Source organism: Chinchilla lanigera, unplaced genomic scaffold (genome assembly GCF_000276665.1).
Source record: "Chinchilla lanigera isolate Chin_1 unplaced genomic scaffold, ChiLan1.0 scaffold00012, whole genome shotgun sequence".
In the NCBI taxonomy this organism is placed as follows: domain Eukaryota; kingdom Metazoa; phylum Chordata; class Mammalia; order Rodentia; family Chinchillidae; genus Chinchilla; species Chinchilla lanigera.
In genome coordinates, this window is record NW_004955413.1 from 19,149,470 (window position 1) to 19,170,154 (window position 20,685).

Below are 20,685 nucleotides of genomic sequence, written 5' to 3' on the forward strand. Positions count from 1 at the left end.
TGCCAGTCTGCCTTGTAATCTGCCAAGTATGGACTGAAACCTCTACAAACTGTAAGCAAAATAAACCTTTCCTTCCTTCATTTTGGGCATCAGGTATTTTGTCCCAGCAACGAGAGAAAAGTAACCAACACCTAGAAAGGCAGATAAGTAGATGCATAAGTTATAAGATAGACCACAAGGGGAGATATAAAAAAGTGTAATGAATGCAATAATAATGCCACAACCATTTTATCTTGGGAAATCAGTGAAAGACCTAAGAAGCAGTAATATTTGAGTTTAGTCTTATGAGATAAGACTTTTACCAGGAAGGTAAAAGTTGAAGAGTTCTCCAGGTATGAAGAATAAAACTATGTCATTCCTGGGCCATCTGTTATGTCTATAAGCGTGTATGAAAAGTTTGAGATCACTGGAGCTTTGGGTCTACAGCAGAACATGGACAGAGAGGAAAACAAAGCCATAGACCAACATTAATCCACTTAGAGATTTTGCTAAGGCAAGGAGTTTCTGGTAAAATTGCATAGGTGAAAGGACACACACATTCAAAGTGAGATACATGATCCAAATTGCTTCTTAAGAAGTCTGGTGGAATGTGGAGGAAATGTCTGGGAGAAACACTGAAATTTTGAGGTCATATAGACAATGCTTCCAACTGCCTACTTAAAAGATGAAAAGCATATTAAATTGAGAAACATGTGAAGTAAAAATAAATTTAGAAACCATTTAGACATATAATAATATACAGACACATAGTGAGGGAAAGTTTAATGGTTGATATCATTAAAATTAAAATGAATCATTTGTATAGACATTATTCCAACTTGTAGGAGAGCAAACTTCAAGCTTAGTGGGTTACTGGTCTACCTGGGAACCCGATGGAAACTCTGACACTACTCAGATATGCACATGTACACAGAATTCTCCATTTTCTTTCAATAGGTTCAGACTAAGAACTTCTGCTCTAGACAGAGTTCCTTGAGGATTATGTTTCATTCAAAATTAGTTCTATATTATCCAACAAACGACTGGGTACAAATAAAGCAGTTTATGGTTCTATTTAGTTACAATACATTCTCCATTAAAAATGGAGTGATTTCACTTACATGAACTGCCTGCATTGCAGCACCCCTGCATGCCACTACATTTATGTAACAATATACTTTTTCTCCTATTCATCTTTGATCGGACTTAGCACTACCTCCTCTTTTTGGTGTTCTTCAAGTCATATCTATTTGTATTCAACCCAGCAAATTTGTATTATATGTATGTAACACTATCACACAAAACCAATCGAGGAAGAATTCACCATCACACTCTCTTGAGAGAAGGCAAAAGGCTCTACAGGTTGCAGTACCAAAGGAGGAGTCTGACTTTTTAAACTGTTGACTTGTCACTATTCATTTTTTGCCTTTCTTCTAGTCGTACCTTTCTGGAAGAAAGAAAAAAGTTATACCACTGCCCATAAGTGGCATTAAGTCAGTAGAGAAAAGAAGAAGGAATTATGGCTAGTATGATTTAACTTGCCAAGGAATACGCAATAAGACTATAAAATACGTCTTCAGTCCTGTGAAGATCAGGCTGTCTGTAAGGTTTATAATGAACACCACAGCCGGACAATCTGGGTAAACTGTGGTTCACCCACTTATTAGATATAACCTAGAGCAAGTTATTTATCCTTTCTTGTGTGTGTGTGTGTGTGTGTGTGTGTGTGTGTGTGTAAACATGTAGTTTTATTTTAACAAAGCTATTTCTATACTTTGAACATTTAAAACTGCACATTAGCTTTTCCTTTCCAATGAAAACAAAAATGAATTTAAAAATAAACCAAGAAGCTGGGCACAGTGGCACACGCCTGTAATCCCAGCACTCAGGATGCTGAGGCAGGAGGATTGCTGCAAGTTCAAGGACAGCCTGGGCTACAAACTGAGCTCAAGGCCAGCCTGAACTCCAGAGTGAGACCCTGTTTCAAAAATACCAAAAAAAATGACTGGGATGAGGGAAAGAAATAAAAAGAAAGAAGGAAGGCAAAACATAAATATATATATATGAATAGCTGTGATGACTGTATTGTTGTTGTCTGACAGTGTATTGAAGTGAACAGTTGATGCTCACAATTTTTTATGTTCTGATCGACTTTACATGCTTGTGTCTGGTGGGCTGAGGAACTGATTTGAAGGTAACAATATGCAGTGGAATTACGATGGTAAACTCCTACCATCTCATCTAGTGAAACTCTGTATTATCTCTAATGTTTTATTGAAGAATTATTTTCTTATTCTCTTTAATGGTTTGAGCAATCTTTCATTCTTACATCTGGTAATCTGAGCAATGTAGTTGAGGATAGTGATATGCAATGTAACTACCACTGTTGATTTGTATTAATTTGTCTTGAGACCCTGTATCACTTTGAATGTTCTTGCTTTGATTTGTTTATGTGCGTGATACTGGTATGCTGCTACTGTTCTATTTTTTTGTTTGTGTCTCATGCACTACTCTCTTTAAAATAAAAAAAAAATACAAAAAAAAATCCTAAGAAAACAACAGTAGAGAATGTCAACTTTTTGCTCCTTTCCCTGCATATTTAGCCTTTCTGTACCTCAGTTTCTTCATTATGTATGGAAGGTTAATAATAACACCTTACTGAATTATTGCATAGATTAAGGACTATTGTATTAATAAATTCCTAAAATACCACTTCTGTGCTACACATGTGTTACCTAAAAATTCATAGTGGGAGAGCCTTGACACACAGTAAAATACTCAGAAAACTTGACTCATGAGGATTAAAATATCGAATGGGAATATTTAAATCTAATATGAAAAGTCAAAGTATCATGTCTACTACCCACAGCTATTGGAATACATGCTTCTTCTTGTTGATTTAATTCTCTATGGTGTAATTCAATAACATGAATAAGTGGACATTTTTCACCACTAAATACATTTATCATGTATGAGAATTTCCTAGAGAAAAAGAGATTTTGTAGAATTAGTGCTATCTTTAAAGGTATGAAAGTGTATGGCAAAGCATCACTGTTGGTGTCATCATGTTCAAATGAGCAGCACTAGTATCTGGGAAGTAGAAAAAATGAAGATCTCCACTCAAGCATGACGAAGTAACAAGGGTGGCGTTAGTGGCCTTAAGTACCCTGCCACTTTGCTAATGTGAGGATTCTACAATCTGACTTGCTAAGAAGGATCCAAAAGTCTTATTTGTGTTTGTGTGTGGTGTTTAGCGTTCAGAATGAGATGTTATGCTGCCTTTTGTCCTCTTGACTTTGAAGCCCAAGATTTCTGATCTTCTGTAGTGAGCCAGACTCCAGGGTAGAGGGCAAAGGGATTACTTTGAACAACCTATCTGAGAATATAATGTAACACAGAACTACTGAACTATCAGAACAGAATATATGGGATTAACTTAGAAATTAAATTAGTCTTATTAGAAAACCAGTCTCTATGAAATATATTTCAGATATTATAAGATTCCTGCAGCCCAAGAGGGGGAGAGTAGAAAACAGAACAACACTAACTTGTCAGGGTGGATGGTCAAGCTATGTTCACTGCAATTCTATCTGGACACTGTTTTGATTAGGAAGATTATGACATTTAACTCTCATTCTAATCTTAGATGTGTTACTTTAACATTATTGTTACATTTTGTGTTTTTTTTCTGTTATAATTAAGGTGGAAGTGTCTCAAAAGCAGGATTCTTGAGAAACAGAAACAAACAAACAAACCAGCATTTTTATACTCCCTGCTGGAACCAAATTACTTTAAAGATTCTAATATGCCGGGAGTGAATCTTGTGTATGACTACTAAGTACATGATAATTATAAAGCGAAGGACTGAAGCCAAACGATCCGAGGAGCAGACTGGTGAGAAAAGTGAGCGCAGCACAGCAGACCATGAGGAACCTACCATCGTATTGTGCTGAGAAGTGGGAGTCCTATGGCCACAAGTCTCTTGCGTCAGCAGAGAAACTGGCTGAAATTCCTCAGAGTGAGGCTTGTTGGGAAAACTCACATGCAAGGGAAGGTGAAAGGCTGGGAGCCCGTCACTCTCCTCTTCTTCCACTTTCTGTCTGCTTGTCACCATGGCCACCTCTCCATCTGCTTCCCCATACGGAGAGGCTGGTCGCTTGGAAGACATCCTGGAAGGAACAAAAGAGGAGAAAATAATGAACCCTCCGCATAAATCCTTAATGCCGTCATTGTGTGGTTAGGGGCCATTGTAACAGAAATGCCTTTTTGTGCTAGCGGAGAGCAGGAAACCATCCAAATACCACTGCAAAGCACACACAATCAGAAACAATGGCCAAGCAGGTAGCAACAGAACAGTGCTTGTTTGTTGTGAGAATAATACACTAATATAGCACTCTCTTGTATTCTGGCTTCTTAAACAAGAGAATTCACCTAAGAACACTGCATAATGAAAGACCATTCCATTTTAAAGGGGAATAAAAAAACACCCATCTAGTTTTACACTTTGATAGACCTTACTAAAGACAGAACGTCTATGAATAGTAAATACTGCTGGAAGTTTAAAGGAAAGAAAATAACTAAAATTTCCTTCCTCAAAAATATATTAAATCAGTAAATGATGGCCAACATAACAAACTTGCATTTCATTAAAAAGTAGGATTTTTGTGAAAAGTGGAAATATTGGTTAGGAACAAACCTCAGAGCAACTGACAAAAAGTTTGGTATTTATTTAAAGTTTAAGAACTGAATAAATTTTACAGTTACTGTTAATCTTGCAATATTTGAGCATCTTCATTCCCTTATCCCCCAAATAACTTAATTTTGTCATTTAGTTCTAAGACCAAAGTTGCAAGGCACTTTAACAAGATATAAACGTAAAAAATATTTCAATTCTACTTTCAGAACTCTGTGAATGGTAAACCCTTATGAATCTACTGAGTTATTTACTCCATAGAATACTGAAACAAAAGAAAAACATCCAAAGCAGAATATTTTATTTCAATAACATAAGGCTTACATGAAAATAGGTTTAGAGAACTGAGCAAAATTAAACATTTTCTTTATACTAGGGACGGATTCATAAACACTATCAGAGTTAAAAGCACATAGAAAATATTTTTAGTTAAGTGGAAAGTTCATTTTCATTCAAAGTTTTCTATCGGAACAGAATTGAGTTAAAATGTTTAATGAATTTTTTGTAAAAACTTGTAGTTCACTACTTGATTTGACCATGAAAAAGCTTTCATTTTTGTTCAACAAAGAGTGTTTACTGAATCATCCATTCTTAATCTAGACCAGGAGAGTGACATGCCAGAAAGAAATCACTAACTGCCATACTACTTTTTCATATATTGCACATATTTTAAAATTTAAAATGTATTTCTAAAAGAAATACTTCTAATCATTGGTGAATAAAACTATTATTAGTGTTAGAATTTTCAAAAGGAAAATGTATTCAAGTACTGAGAAATGAGAGTACAGTAGAAAAAAATTAAGGTCTTCAGAATCAGACAAACATGAGTTAAAATACTGACTCTGCCACCTAATAGATGTGGGATTCAAACTATCTCAGTTTACTCATATTTAAAGTAAGCCATAATATCTACCTCTTCAGGCATGTGAAAAATTACTAGTAGAATACTTAACACAGAGTAGATACTCAATAGTGAAAATAAAAGCTCCTGCTTATTTTACAAGTTTTAAAACTGTTGTATAGCCTACTTGCCCTCTTCCTTCTAGCAGTTTAACTATAAAATTATCATGTAATACAAGGCGTCCCATTAAAGAATGCTTCCTGGCTAGCTATACTTAAATGTAAATTGATCAAATGTATTATTAGCAAGTGTTTAAAAAGACCTGTTAACTGTAGAGGTGTTGATTAGCTAAGGACAGAAAAAAAGGAGGAAATTTTGCCAGCTATGATATACTGCCTAAAGGAGAAGTAGAGTTGGCCGTTACATGTTGAATATTTCAAACTACTTCCAATTCCATGACCGAGGTATATTCAGCATATACCCTAAAATATGAAGAAGAAAGTAAGGCACAGGAATTAAAACAGCATAGATTTAATTTGATTGGCAATGCTATTCCTATCACCAAATTGACATATTATTACATGTAGTAACTCCTAAATACTAGAGATATTTAACTTCCACTCTTCTGATCACATGTTTCTATTCCTATATAAAGAATGGATGGACAAAATACACTTGGAATATTTAGGGTTTTTGTGAAGAGATTTATCACAGTAAATTAATAAAGGGATTTTTAATTATATGCTGATTTCACCTGTAGCCTATCAGGAGACTACACCTTTGTTATAACAAACCTTAGTGTTTGTGGTTTGTGTGGGCATTACCATTCTTACTAGAATTAAGAAATTGGCCTTCTGAGGTCTTTACTGTGTAATCAGTTTCTCGATATCTGAAAACGTGACAACACGTTCTCTAAGTCATCAAGCAGAAAGGTAGAACAATGGGTTTTTCTAAATTACTACAGACTTTTATGACTACAACCCTTTATTGTTTTTTTATTTACTAATATTATTAGAATATTTGTGAAAAATTGAATGCTCAGAAGTATACATAAGGCAGATAAAGTAGACAGTGATATTCATCTCAAAACTTATAGCTATCTCAATAACTAAATTAGGTAGGGATTCGCTGTAAATAGCGTTCTGTAGATCAAAACAGTTCTAGAACATTAAACATGAAAGAATCATGGTTTTAGAAGGCAACTGATCCCCAAGCAGTACAGATTTCATATTTATTTCAATTTCATATCCAAAGCCTTATAGAGAATATTCTTAATGTGCTGGACTTGTAAGTCTTTTCATAGAGCGCTAGTAAAAATTTTTTTAAATAATTATGATAAAAACCACCCTGGTTATACTTCAGTAATAGACTACTAACATAGAAAAAAGTAAAATAATCTAATCAATTATATAAGGGACTATCTGTTGGTAGCATTTCAGTATGCATGTTTACTATGTCTCTTACAATTGCTATAATAACGATAAAATCCCTAATAACAGGAGATTCATAAATTTTTGTTTATCTACCAAAAGGCTTTGTCTTGGACAGAGGAAAAAGACTCCTGCACGCAATTCCTACCACTGCTCCTCTAGAATAAGCAGGATTTCAATTTCTACACCTTCTGTTAGAACATTTAGGTTTAGAGTACCTTCAAACAGTTTGAGAATCTGGACTGGTATATACTCAAGTATTAATTGATAGGTCTTTTTTGTCATTCCTGTAATACACAGACAAAACTGAAACTTCAAAGAAAGTGATATTAGGTGACAAATTCAAGCTAATGGGACACTGTCTTACAGAATTATGATGATACATCACTGCTTTGTAATGCTTTTTAAAATGTATGGTCAAGAAAACTTTCTCAAAGAAACTTATGTCTAATTTGGAGGCGAGAGAGTTTTCCAAGCCATAATTAACTATTCACTGTTTTCCTATCACGTGCAAGATACTTATCTAACACAAAAATTAAAAAATCAGAATGCTTAGAGAAGCTTATGAACTATCTGAGACAACTTAGGTAATAATGAAATAGAGTTCAGGCTAAGAGACAAATTATATTATAGCCAAACACCTTTATGCAGATCAGAGAATGGCTGAGAATGGCTCAGAGTATGGTTGATTAGTTAGATCTTCAGGGAAAGCAGGACACATGGAAATCTTTAAATAAATGAGGAGGAAATTTCATGTAGGAAGTAACAATAAAAGCAAAGATGCAAAGATACTTTTAGAAAGCCAATATAAATTTAGGGTTCAGCTTTACTTAGGAAAAGCAGCAGCCTGAGAAATATGGATCAAACCCATCTTTAGTCTGTAACACCGCTGGAGTTGTTGAGTTACATGAATGGAATAGACAAGAAACATTCTGCTGTATAAGAAGCAATTTGCTTTTACAAGAAGTTGCTTTTCCCTACTGCTCCCTGTAGCATTTTGTCCATCCATACTACCACGGTCAATATATCATCATAACCTTAGAACTCCTGGGGTCTTTTGGTAGAGGTTGAAGGCCCCAAGAGTATTATAATCACCATGCAAGTAGGATTTCTCCATATTAGTTCAGGCATATAAAGGATGATATTAAGTTTGTGGTAATTTATTATAGCATCAACTGAGAGCTAATATACCATTGATTTAAGCACATTTCTTTCACAGTTGGTTTTTCCTCATTCTGAAATCCTCCTATGGTGGATGTGTGCTTTCCTTGTTCTTGTACTTCATTCAGATTTCGGCTCAAACATCATGTTGTCAGTAAGGGCTTCTTTGGTTACTTTTAACCCAGCATCCTCTCCTGTGATGGCTCCTTATTCTCTGCTTTATTCATAGTCCTTATCATCACTTGACATATTTTACACTTACCCCTTTATTTTCTGCTTTTTCTACTCTAAGATCTAAGAAGGGAGACTTATTTGTGTTCAGACTTATTTGCCTAGTATTTAGAAACCTGAAAATAAGCCACTCAATAAATATCTGTTGAATGATCACTAATTATCACAAACCAGCAAACTTTTGATTATTCCCAAGTTATAAAATAGCTGCAAGATCTACTCTTACAGGACAAGCATGCTTGTAATATGTCTCAATAATGTCAGAGAAAAGAAAATCCAGCTGTGATAATAACATTCTTCTTTATAAGCATTTTAAACTAAAGTAATTTTGAAATTCTTTTTAATTTTGTTTTTAAAGGACTTGTGAAAAGAAATCTTATAATTCTGCCTAAAATGTGTAAGACTATAAAACTTTAGTGACTTTACTTAAAAATTCTACCCAATTATTATTAATAGAATTATTACTGAGGAATCACCTGCTTAGCACTTTAAATTTAAAGGTCTCTCTCTGTTTATGATATGTTCCTTGATGGAGTAATTCTGGAAGATAACAGCATATACAAAGTCAAAGGAATTCTGTATATGAAGCAAATATGAGCTAGAAGACTCAAAATAGGGACTGCTCTCCTTTATATATTCTTTTAAAAGTTTTCTTGCTTTAATATTTTCACCTTTGATGTTTGACCTTATAATTTAGGGAAAAAATGAAGTCTTAGGAAGCAGTGGATCCACTGTTTATCCTTTTGGAATGATAAAATTCAGTATTTTGAAGCTCACAGTTCTGTATAAAAATTGAAAAAAATCAAGAAAGAACAAACCTAATTTAAAAGATTTTCAATATAAAATTTGTTTCTTATCATGATAGCAGAAGTGGCTTTGCCCAAATTCCAAGGTATATAATCAACTCTTTTCAATAACTTCTATGAAACAATTTAGTATCATTAACCTGAGACCATTATTCAATTGTTTTCTTCTCTTAGTATAAACAGTATCTAACACTATAACACACACAGACACATACATGAAACAAAAATATATTTTTAAGGAAATTCTTGAATTTCCATGGCCCAAAGTATGACTTGTTTTGCACTTAATAAAATTTTAAAAAATAAAAATGTGGTTTTGACTACTTTACTCTGTCACAGACTAATACTAAAAATGGGACCATATGATAAAGGACTTTCAAAATGTCTCTGTATTTCTTTTACCAAATATTCTAATCCACTATGTTGAATCAGATACATGGAATTATATGGCATCACAATTTCTAATATACAGGTGGCATTCAATGTATATTTCTCTAAATAAATGGATTGAGTGAGTATCTATTTTGTGTCCAGAAAACTCACTTTGTGCAATGAAAGATATCTTAGAAATAATGAACTCTTTTAAAGGCTACTAAAGAAAATATATATCCACTCATCCATTCATCTATCCAACCCATTAACTCATCAGTCAAAAAAACTAGCCAGGCGTGTGGTGCCACACAACTGTAACCCCAGCACTCGGGAGGCTGAGGCAGGAGGATCTTGTGAGTTCAAGGCCAGCCTGGTCTACAAAGTGAGCTCAAGGTCAGCCTGAACTGCATAGCAAGACCCTGTCTCAAAAAAAAAAAAAAAAAAAAAAGGTATAACATTAGACAAAAAACTTTACTGAAAAACACCAGGTGCCAGGTAGACAACAAAAAATTAGTAAATTAGTAAAGAATATTGTAATGTAAATAACTTTTTAAAGTACACATAGTATGGGAGATGAATAACAGAGACATGATGTTTCACTAAAATAATCACAGACTATTTCCTTGAAAATATCATTCACCAGGGTGATGAAAGATGGAGAAGAATTCAACAAACACAAAGGAGAAAAACTTCCAATCTGAAGAAATAAATTCAGCAAATTAAAGGAATGTATTCCAAGATAGTGAGTAGGGTGTTTTGGTTAAAGCAGCAGATTTTAGGAGGACTGCATTTAGATAAAGGTGAAAGTGATGGACTAGAGCAAGTAGGTGTAGTAAATCAGCTGAACAATCAAATTTGCATGGTTAAACCAAAACAGTGAACTTTACACTGAGGGGAGAGTGGAGCAGAGGAAAGTCTGTGAAGCACATAGTAACATAACCAAAATAGTACTTTAGAAAGAAAAAGCATTAGTAACTAATAGAAGGTTGAGGGTGGGAAGCAGAAAAGCAAGTGAGTAAGAGAAATTCAAAGCTAAAAACATTAATTGAAAGTATAATAGAACAACCTTACTAGTAAGACATATATAAACTAAAATTTGGGGGAAAGGATATTTGGTTTTAGACATAAATCTTTATGTTTTTCTTATTTCTTTGTCCCTTCCCTTCCTTTCCCTTCCCTTCCCTTCCCTTCCCTTCCCTTTTGTCTTTCCCTTTCCTTTCCTTTCCTTTCCTTTCCTTTCCTTTCCTTTCCTTTCCTTTCCTTTCCTTTTCTCTATTCTTTTGTCTTTCCCTTTTCTTTCCTTCCCTTCCCTTCCCTTCCCTTCCCTTCCCTTCCCTTCCCTTCTTTTCCTTTCCCTTCCTTTTTTCTTTTGGTACAAGGAATCAAACTCAGGACCTTGTGTTTGCCAGGCAGGTGCTGTGCTGAGTTATATCACTGGGCCCATGAATCTTTGTTGATGGCAGATTTTTAAAAAGGAAGCAGTAGGTAATCAGAAAATGAAAGACTTCTGTGTAACTAAGTGTTTTAAATACAAGGATTTAACCAATAATTGTATTACTCATTGATTTCTTCCATAATGTTCATTGTTAGTATTATCATTACTCTGTGTTATAAAAATCATAAAGTGCTTAAATATCTTTTGTTACACTAACTGGTCTGGGTACTTTGTCAGACAGCACTTTGAAAACAGAATTATTTCTCCAGGGTAAAAATAGTAAGGAAGACCAGGATAACCTAATTTTTTCAGTCTATCCACGTTAACGAGATCAGTGGACAGAAATGATTGAGCAAAGGTGAGTAAAAGTAAGTTCAACATATAAGAGATGCCTCATAATTACCCTCATAACAATTTCACAAAACTGAATATTCCATGTATGAACTCCTAGAACTATATACCATTACATTTATTGAACTTCTGATGCCCATTAATTTCCCAAACATTTGTTTTTCATGTTTATTCTCCCATGCTAAATTTAAACATAGAATACATTTAAAAATATTTCTAAAGATACATCTTTTTAAAGAAATGCTGAATGCAAGATAGGCAAAATGCTGGCAATACAGAATGTATATGCTAGAGTTTAAATCTTAAATATGCCCCAGATATACATATGGTAGAGGCTTGAGCCCCAGTAAGGTTCCGCTGAGAACCGGCAGAACTTTTCAGAAGTGAAGCATAGTGAGACATCCTTAGTTTATTGGGAGTGTGAGTCCTAAGGGGATAGGGGGGCCCCAACCCTTTCCCTTCATATAGGTTTTGTTCCCGTGAGGCAAGCAGGTGTGCTCTGCCATGTGCTCCCACCATGATATGCTGCCTTGCCCCAGGCACAAAAGCAAAGGAGCCAAGCAATCATAGACGAACTTCCAAAAGGATGAACCAAAATAAATCTATTCGTAAGCTGATTGTCTCAGGTATTTGCTGCAGTGAGAGAAAGCTGATTATCACTGTATTCAAAGATCGTACAACTTTTCTCAAAGTTACATTCCTTATCTTTCGGGTAGAAAGACTTGTTGAAGAAATGTGTATTTACTTGTCTGGTTCCTTTCATAATGAAAGGTTATTGTAAAAATAAAGCTAATCAACATTAGGACTTGAGCTCAACAGTAAATTCCTGTTTATTCCCCTACCACGTGTGAGGAATTAAACAGATATTGCGCCTGAGTGCAAATGTGATCACTTAACACTTGTATTTGATTTATAAACAGAATTAAACAAAAGGCATATCATTTTAAAACAAAAATATCAGTTTCATTACTCTTATCTATTAGTTTTCAATCTTCATATTTTATCATTCATATTTTCCTTTTCTATCTTATATGTCTTGAACATCATTTTCCTAGTAAGAGTTAAATTGGTTTTTACTCTGTGAGCGTTCCATGTAAATTCCATAACCAAGTCTGTCACTTATAATATTCAGAAATCTTCTAAATAGAACATTTATTTGTGGCTAACACGTAGTCTTTCAAATGCTCACATTTTTATGCTTTTCTCTAAATCTTCTTTATCATTATTTTCTGATATAGAATATGCCAATCTCTATACTTTTTCACCCTTCGCTTCCCATGTACAAAGAACTCATTCATTATATTGTTATTTGGAGACACGAACGAGTTCATCAGGTCCTGGCATAAAGTGTAAATGGAAGTAGAAACACAGATTTCATGGAAATATGAAAAACAGACAACAGAGTGTAGTAAAATTGACTTCCTTGTAATCCTTACTATATATTTCACCAGAGTAGAGATCTACAGAACTCACCCTAATGTGTCAATCTAAAATAACACCATTTTTGAGCTGCAGATAGTTATGAATAAATTAGCATTCTATTACAAAATACTTTATTATATAAAATATTTGGATTATATATTAGAAAAGCTTACACTGTATTTAAAACCATTAATTAAATATGTGGTCACCAATGACCATAAAGTTATCATTACCAAAACTGCTCCTTATGTTTAGTATGTCCTATGTATAGTTTCAGACATGTCCTTTCCCTTGACATCATTACACTGTTCCACTTTCTGATAAGAATAGTACCTAAATTAACTTCTTTACCATGTTTTTACTCTTTGATTTACTAATATCACTGTTCATAACAAATAGCTCTACCAGCCTCGTCTATCCCACTAACATCAGAGATAGTGAGGAGGATAAGAATAAGGCAGATATAGTTCTGTGAGGAAATGGCTCAAAATAAGAATGAGGACTTACAGAGAAAGACGGATAAAGAAAAACTCAGAGAAAGAACACAATTCCTGTTATATCTGAACAAAGTGAGTTCTTCTTTATTAATTAGCCACAGTATATTTAAGAAGTGCATAAACAAGAAAACGTTAATTTACAATGCTCACTTTTTCTTTTTTTAAACACAGCAAACAGCATTTGAAAACTGTTTATGGCAGCAAATTCTATTCTTAAATGGCTTAGAATTCAAATTTGGTTATTTTTCTGCCTTGTTCTCTGTTTCATTAATAATTATAAATTAATAAAAATGTACTCCAAAATTGTGGTATGATTTATTGGTTGAAGACTCCCAGAAAATGATCTAAATTTTTTAAATTGCTTTATTATGAGCAAAATAATAGCACTTCACTGGAACCAAAACTTATCTAAAGTAATATATCTGCCAGATAACATTCATCTTTAGATTTTGTGGCATTAGTTTCAAATTAATTCATACTTTTAAAGTGCCCAAAACAATAGAATTTCTGAAATAGAAAATGAAAAAGAATATTAATTCATATTTACTGTAATCATTCTACAATTTTCTAATTCTTAGAAAAGAGTTCATTATGATAAATCTGACAAGATAGAAAGAAATTTACTGAAACTTTAAAAATTCCTAGTTATAAAGTTATTTTCATAAAGAAAGAGCCAGTAAGTGTTTTAACAGAATTCTAGATTTATTTTGAAAAAGCTGAAACTCTTCCCATGACTTAGAAGAATCTGGAGGTAAGAACATTTTACCTGGAAGACAGTTTAAATTTGCCTTTTTAAAAAATCACTAGTAATTATTATAATTTTATTTCCTTATTTCAAAAGAGAAACACTCTCTATTTGAGTTATTAAACATTTGATGAAATAATCTCTGTAATCATCAGATATACTAATTTCGATCAAGTTATCTTGAAGAAAACATCAAAGGAATGATTAAGACTGCTGAATGATGAAGATAAATTTCTTTTAAGTTGTAGGTACAACGATCAAATGTGTGAGTTAGGCAGAAACAATACAAGTTCATAAATAGTAATTTGTGGTGATTTATTTAATGCATGTACTGTTGTGTATTTATCATTAATCACAACAGAAAAAAATGTTTAACCTGCAGCCAACTACACAGGTTAAAAATGTCAAAGTTCTTTTGTTCTGATTATTTACAAATTACTTGAAATAATCTACCATTAAGATCTGAGATTCTAAAAGTTGTTATTTATAGGTACAGAGGGTATATTTTTTAAGGAAATAAAAGGCTTTTTCCAGTTAAGCATGGTTTTGCCTTTCTGACAGCTCTAAATCCACAGGATGTGGAAGGATGATTTAAATTTTACATCAAAATTGTGACTGCACTAGACTTTTTTCCCCCTTCTCAAGGGAGGCATTGTTCTTGCTTTTCCATAACCAGGCGTGACAGCGCCAGACTGGAGTCATACGGCTGGTCTCTGAGTCAGCGTGAAAGTGCTCACCTCCTGAGCTTCCCCAGATGCTCGGCTTCTTGTATGTCTGAAAGCTGAACACAGAGTAGCCACGTATTCCTTACATGGGACAGAGAGAGGTTAGGGAGGATGAATCTAAGGATTACCACAAACTATCTCTTCCAGTACATACTGTACCGATCTTTCATTAATCACCAAACAAGTAACCAAAACCAAAACCAAACCAAACCATTACATCCTATATTTAATAGGAGGGCCATTTTTCCAACCCTAAAGTTCAGACAATTGATTGATAACTTGGTAAACAAGTTAATTGTATGCTTCTTAGCTAAAGAAATAAAGGAAGCCTTAAAAAATCAGAAGTCATTTGGATTTTTCTAAGACATATGGCTGCAAAATATACAAATTTCACATTATAGGGAGCTGGATAGAGAGTGAAAAAATAGTGTACGAGACTGCTTACACATTCTGGAGATTTCTACTGAGGTGTCTTTTGAAATTGCTGTAGAATGCTGGCAAAAGGAACAATTTTGTTTATTCTCTACCAGAACTACTAGTGCAAAAGGGATTAAGTCAGTTCCCATTGTTCTATCCTTGAATGAACCTGTCAGGGAAGTTTGACAGGTGTCTGCATCTTGAGTATGTATGCCACCATATGTACTCCGGGGGTAAAAGGAAGAAAGAACAAGGATGAAAAGGGGCAGGGAGAGAGAAAGTAAAGGTGGAAAAGGAAGACGAGGAAGAAGGGAATGGAAAAGAAGAGGAAGGTGAAAAGAATTCACTACTTAATGATATGTTAATAGGCCTCAACACACTTTCTTTTTATGGAAACATAGATTGGGCCACACCACGTTAATATAACTAAAATTCACTGCTAACAACTTTCATGTACTATAAAACTCTAAATTATTTGTTCGAACTTTACATATTTCAAAGAAAAAATTAAAAAGGAGAAACTATTCAACCATGAACACGTGAAAGGAAAAAGAGACGATATGTTAATTCTTGAATATTATCACAGCAGTAGAAGTACTAGGCTAACACTTTTTTCAGGTTATCCTCATGAGGATGTTCTTACGTATACATACATGTGGTCATGTTTGTAATAACTTATAAAAAGAGTTTACCACACTCACGATGTTCGTGATGAAATAAAATGGATTTTCATTCTGGAACATCGCAGGTCAGGTGAGGTGTATATGCAAAAGTAATCAGTTTTGAGTACAAAAGAATATCTGTTTAGACTTAATGAAATTGGGTCCTACATAAAAAATATTATGTCACTTGTTTTAATGATTTGGTCATTTTGCCCTTTTTAAAACATCAAAACACAGCAATCACAAAACTCCAAGGGGAAAATTCAGTTTTATTTTCTAACTTCATATCCTTAAATACTTATTTTGAGCCTCATTCACAGGATCTTACTTGAGCTTCCTCTTAAAGTACCCATCCCCTCCTGTTTCTCCCTCCCTCCTTACATTACTGGTTAAGTCTAAATAAATAGCAAATTGTTCCATAATCAAAAGTGACTTATTCTTAGCATGGTGTATGCCTTGAAATAAAATCTGTGGCATGTTTAATTTATTTAGGATCTAATAATGATGACAAAAATAATTAAGTAACCAGTCTAGTTTTAATTTCTTTTGTTTTCAAAGGTCATTGTGAAATCAAGCAAGTTAAGCCGTCTAAACCAACTCTCTGGAGATGCTTCCCTCCAGCAGAAGAGAGAAAGAAGGCTACCAGCTAAAACAAGTACTGAATATCAGGAACAGATTTGTTAAGAATTCACTATCTAAGTAGTCTGGTGAGGAGAAATATTATCACCCTCATCCTCTTTGAAATCCAAATAACCCTGACAGGGAATAGTTTATACACTGCTGAATTCTGAACAATTTAGGGGCGAAGTCTTTCCCTCCATGACCTATGTGGACTTGTTTGCAGCTTGCTTCTGCAGCAGCTGTTGAAAAATGTACAGAGTAGAAAATATTTATGTTGTATTCAAAATAGACAGCAAAGAATATATACACAGCATCTGTATCTTTCCTAGAACCACAACTTCGGCTGTGAGAGATGGCATATGAGAGCAAAGAGATATCTGCTGAACTCCCCAGCAAAAAAAAAAAAAAGAGTTTTGCCACCGTGATCATGAAAAGTGCAAAAGGAAAGGTGCCGTGCCAAAAACAATGAGCATCTATCAACCCAAACTCCAAAGCAGCAGGATGCAGCTATGGCTGTGTGGTGAGAGGACTGAGGCTCCTCACTGGATCCTTTCATGCCAAGGCTCCTCCGCTTGGATGAATATGAATTAAATCCATAAGCTTTCCTATTTTTCTAGCTTGACCTCTCAACTCATTTTATGTCTCAACTGTTTATCTTCTTCCCTCATTAATCTTTCAGGTTTTAGCACATTGCCTGTTGTTTTTAGAAGAAAAAAAAAGTTTAAAAGCTTGGTTCATAGTGCCACTGTGGGCAAGTTAGGAATGCTAGTTCTTTTCTATAAGTGGGTAAGAACTGTTGAGTATTAGCCATAAAGCTACCAGTTATCTGGTCCTGAAATAAAAATGCAATAGGTCTGGCATATACTAGAGAGGAAAGGCATCGAACTCTTGGTATGCCATGACAAACACCAAGACACAAAAAGATCCAAAAACAAAATGTGTACTAGGTTTCAAATAAGGCTAACAGTAAGATCACTATCAAATTCCTGTTTGTGTTCAATTTAAAAGTATGTCATGTTAACCTCTTGAAATAAGTAGCATTTCTTATACACTTTCTATGTTAAGCCAATTCTGTGGCAAAGCACAAGAAATTCAGATGTTCTGTAAAATACTCACTAAATAGACCTCTAATTTTAGAATGATTTTAGATAATAATAGAACTGAATTTCTTTCCATTGTTGTTAAAATATAGGCAATAAGAATTTTTACTGACTAATTCAATCTATTTACCCATAATGACACAGAAGATGTCAACATAGAAGTTAAAAGAAAAAATATTAAAGGTATTCACGCTACTAATCTATAAAAGAAAAACTAGTCAAACAAAATCAAAACCCCTGAGCTGGAATCTTCCACTTCAGTACTGTGTTTTTACCATCCACCATTTTATAGGTGCTCTGCCTGCCATCTTTTCTGCTGCTGGTTACTGTTTCCCTCAAAGCTGAACAAAGGCGCAGCTGTATAAACCGGTCCTGTCAAAGAACATAGTTAAGGGAAGGATAAAACAGGGAAGGGTGTCTACTATGCTGACCACTGTCTGCGCTTATGAGGATAAAGGGGCCTTAATGGAGAAAAGGAATCAGCCATTGCTGTTTTCTTTTTTTTAACCTCATTACCACATGCTAGAACTTTTTTTTTCCACTAGCCAAACACCCCCATACCACTCTGCCACAACTGAAAGACCTTTGTTTTCTAAAAAAGAACCCAATCTTCTCTTTCCCTCATTTTTTCTTTGCTTTCTTACCTTTTTTTTTTTTTCCCTTTCTGCTGTTAAGTTTAGAGAGAAATGATCAGTTAAAGACTTCTTGAAATACAGGTTTCTTCTCCATTACACTATTACACATAGTTTCCTGAAAATATTTTTAATGGCTATATAAATGTACTTGTTTTGGTTTTATTTTTTTACCAAAATATTATCAATAGCTTTTGCTTTTAAAAGTTATTCATGTTACGGACTCTAGAAAAGTATGTGTTCTTTTAAAGATGAGTAAAGATATATAACTGAGGTAGAATGAATGTTGAAATTAAGAGTATACATCCTACATTTAAAGAACATGTTTATTGTAAGGATGTATCTCAAAGAGATTTGTCTATGTGTACACTCAAGAGCGCAAGGCACCTGGAGTATCTGATTCCAAAATTTGAAGGCAAGTGTACGTTGAACCAATTAATTCTTTCAAAATCCTAATTTCCATGTGCTCAAGAGCATCAAACCACGTGCAAGATTTTGCAGATTTAAATATGCATTTCCTATTTTCAAGTTTGTCATTCTTCTACACTATGCTGACGTTATTTATAAAGGACGAAAGCCAAATCCCTAAAAAGATTGCTACCGTAACTGTGCTGGTTAAAGAATCAGCCAAAGATATTAAATACCCAAGGAAATCCCAGAGATCTGTACAGGGAGAGCTGTATCGTCTGTAGTTAGTTCTATTCCAGGGTGTCATCTGAGGTTGGAACCAAATATTTGAACATTATTAAATCCTCTATTTATCTAGGGACTGCCCCAGCTGCTAGGCAAAGCTTCTCCACATTGTCCTGTCAGTGACCTAAAGGGATTATCCATTCTTAGATAGGGTGAGACAAGATTTCTTCATCAGTCTGTTTTCTATTCAATGCAAAATGCACATTTATCATAGAAAATGTAGTTTCTTTAGAGTGAAATACTACCTCTAGTGTTTGTGAATCTCCTCTCACCTTCATGGCTACTACGGATACAATAGCAACAGCCATTCATATTCCAACTTGTTTCATGGGGTAGTGCACTTATAAACATAAATAGTAACTACTTTCTAATGAAATGAGCATGCTGTAATGTATCAAAAACCATACCTGACAATACCATAATCCACTTGTCACACAGATTGGGAATACAGAAGAAACACTTATTTTTATTAAAATAATTACACATCAACTACCTTTCCTCAATTTTATTTCCCAGAGAGTATTTTGTTTATACTTGAGCATATTTCGTGCTAACAAATTCTTACATAAATGAACAACAGAATTTTAAGGCTATTCAAATTTGTTCTGTCTTACCCACTTTTCCTCCACCTCTTTGCATTCATATTATTGAAAGTAAATTATTATTAAAAATATATAATGATTTCAATTCCTCTGGACCTATCATTTTAAATGATGTGTACTCTTTGCTTTTTATGCCTCCTTGAAAAGAGCAGCATGAATAATGTTAAGATGAGAAAAACCTACAGATATCTTCCAGACATATTTATATTTGGGTTTTGAGAGAGTTCCGGATGATCCCCATTAATTGAGTATCATGTATGCTTTTCCCTGTACTACCCTGATTTCTGATCATCAAAACAACTCTCTCTAGTCAATGATAAGCACGACTGCAAAATTTAAAACAATAAGCCATTTAGAAGGAAACACAGAATTTTATCTTCATGACCATGTGTGAGGCAAAGGTTTGTTAGATTAGACACAAAAAGCAAAAGTAATGTAAAACATATGTAAGTTCAACCTCATCAGAAGTAAAAAAATTTGTACTGGATAAGATAAACAAAAAGCTGAAAGCACAACCAAGGGATTGGGAGAAAATACTTGCCAACTACATATAAGACAAGGGACTTATATCCAGAGTATATAAAGAATTGTGACATGTAACCTAAAACTCCTCTTATTTCTGCTGTTTTTCTGCCATTTCACTTTCCCATTGTTAATCATGGTTTGAAAATATTAAATGGAGAATTTCAGAAATAAACAATTTTGTGTGGCATGATGATCTCTCTCTCACTCCATCCAGCTCTGGGCATGAGTTATCCTTTCATCCCGCGTATCCACATAGAACATTCTGCCCATTAGATACTCAGCAGCCATCTGGGCTGTCAGATTGTTGATCCTGGTCTCGCAGTGTTTATGTTCAGATATCCTTTTTATATTTGCTAATGCTATGTAACAATGTGTATATCACTCACTTCTCTTCACCTCATGACGTAGGGAGTGTATTATATCATCCCAAGAAGGATGAGAAAGTACTATATAATTTAACAGAGAAGAGACAGACCACTTTCACATAATTTAAATTGCATGTTGTTTTAAATTTGCTGTGCTATTAGTAGTTATTGTTCATCTCTATGTCTAATTCATCAACTAAAATTTATCACAGTGTAAATGTATAGAAAAAAAGTATATGTGATTCAGTACTCCTATATTTTATGGCATCTGTGCTGGGAGAAGATGCCTCTTGGAACATATCTCTCCTGGGTAAGGGGACCTACTACTATATTTTCACACTTTCTTACTGTCTTTGAAGTATAAAGTAAATTTTTATGAT

At 34.2% G+C, this 20,685-nt stretch overlaps 1 protein-coding gene across 8 annotated transcripts in view; it reads right to left on the reverse strand.

Moving 5' to 3' along the window:
• Sox5 (SRY (sex determining region Y)-box 5) overlaps positions 1-20,685 on the reverse strand; it is an 844,441-nt gene that overhangs the window by 317,539 nt on the left and 506,217 nt on the right. For 6 of the 8 annotated variants that reach the window (XM_005379086.1, XM_005379084.2, XM_013511607.1 and 3 more), the window contains one exon: positions 3,917-4,148. In XM_005379086.1, the coding sequence (XP_005379143.1) occupies positions 3,917-4,147 (231 nt within the window). In that variant the 5' untranslated portion in view covers position 4,148. The remainder of the gene's footprint in view (positions 1-3,916; positions 4,149-20,685) is intronic. The other 2 variants (XM_013511609.1, XM_005379087.1) reach the window with 1 other exon arrangement.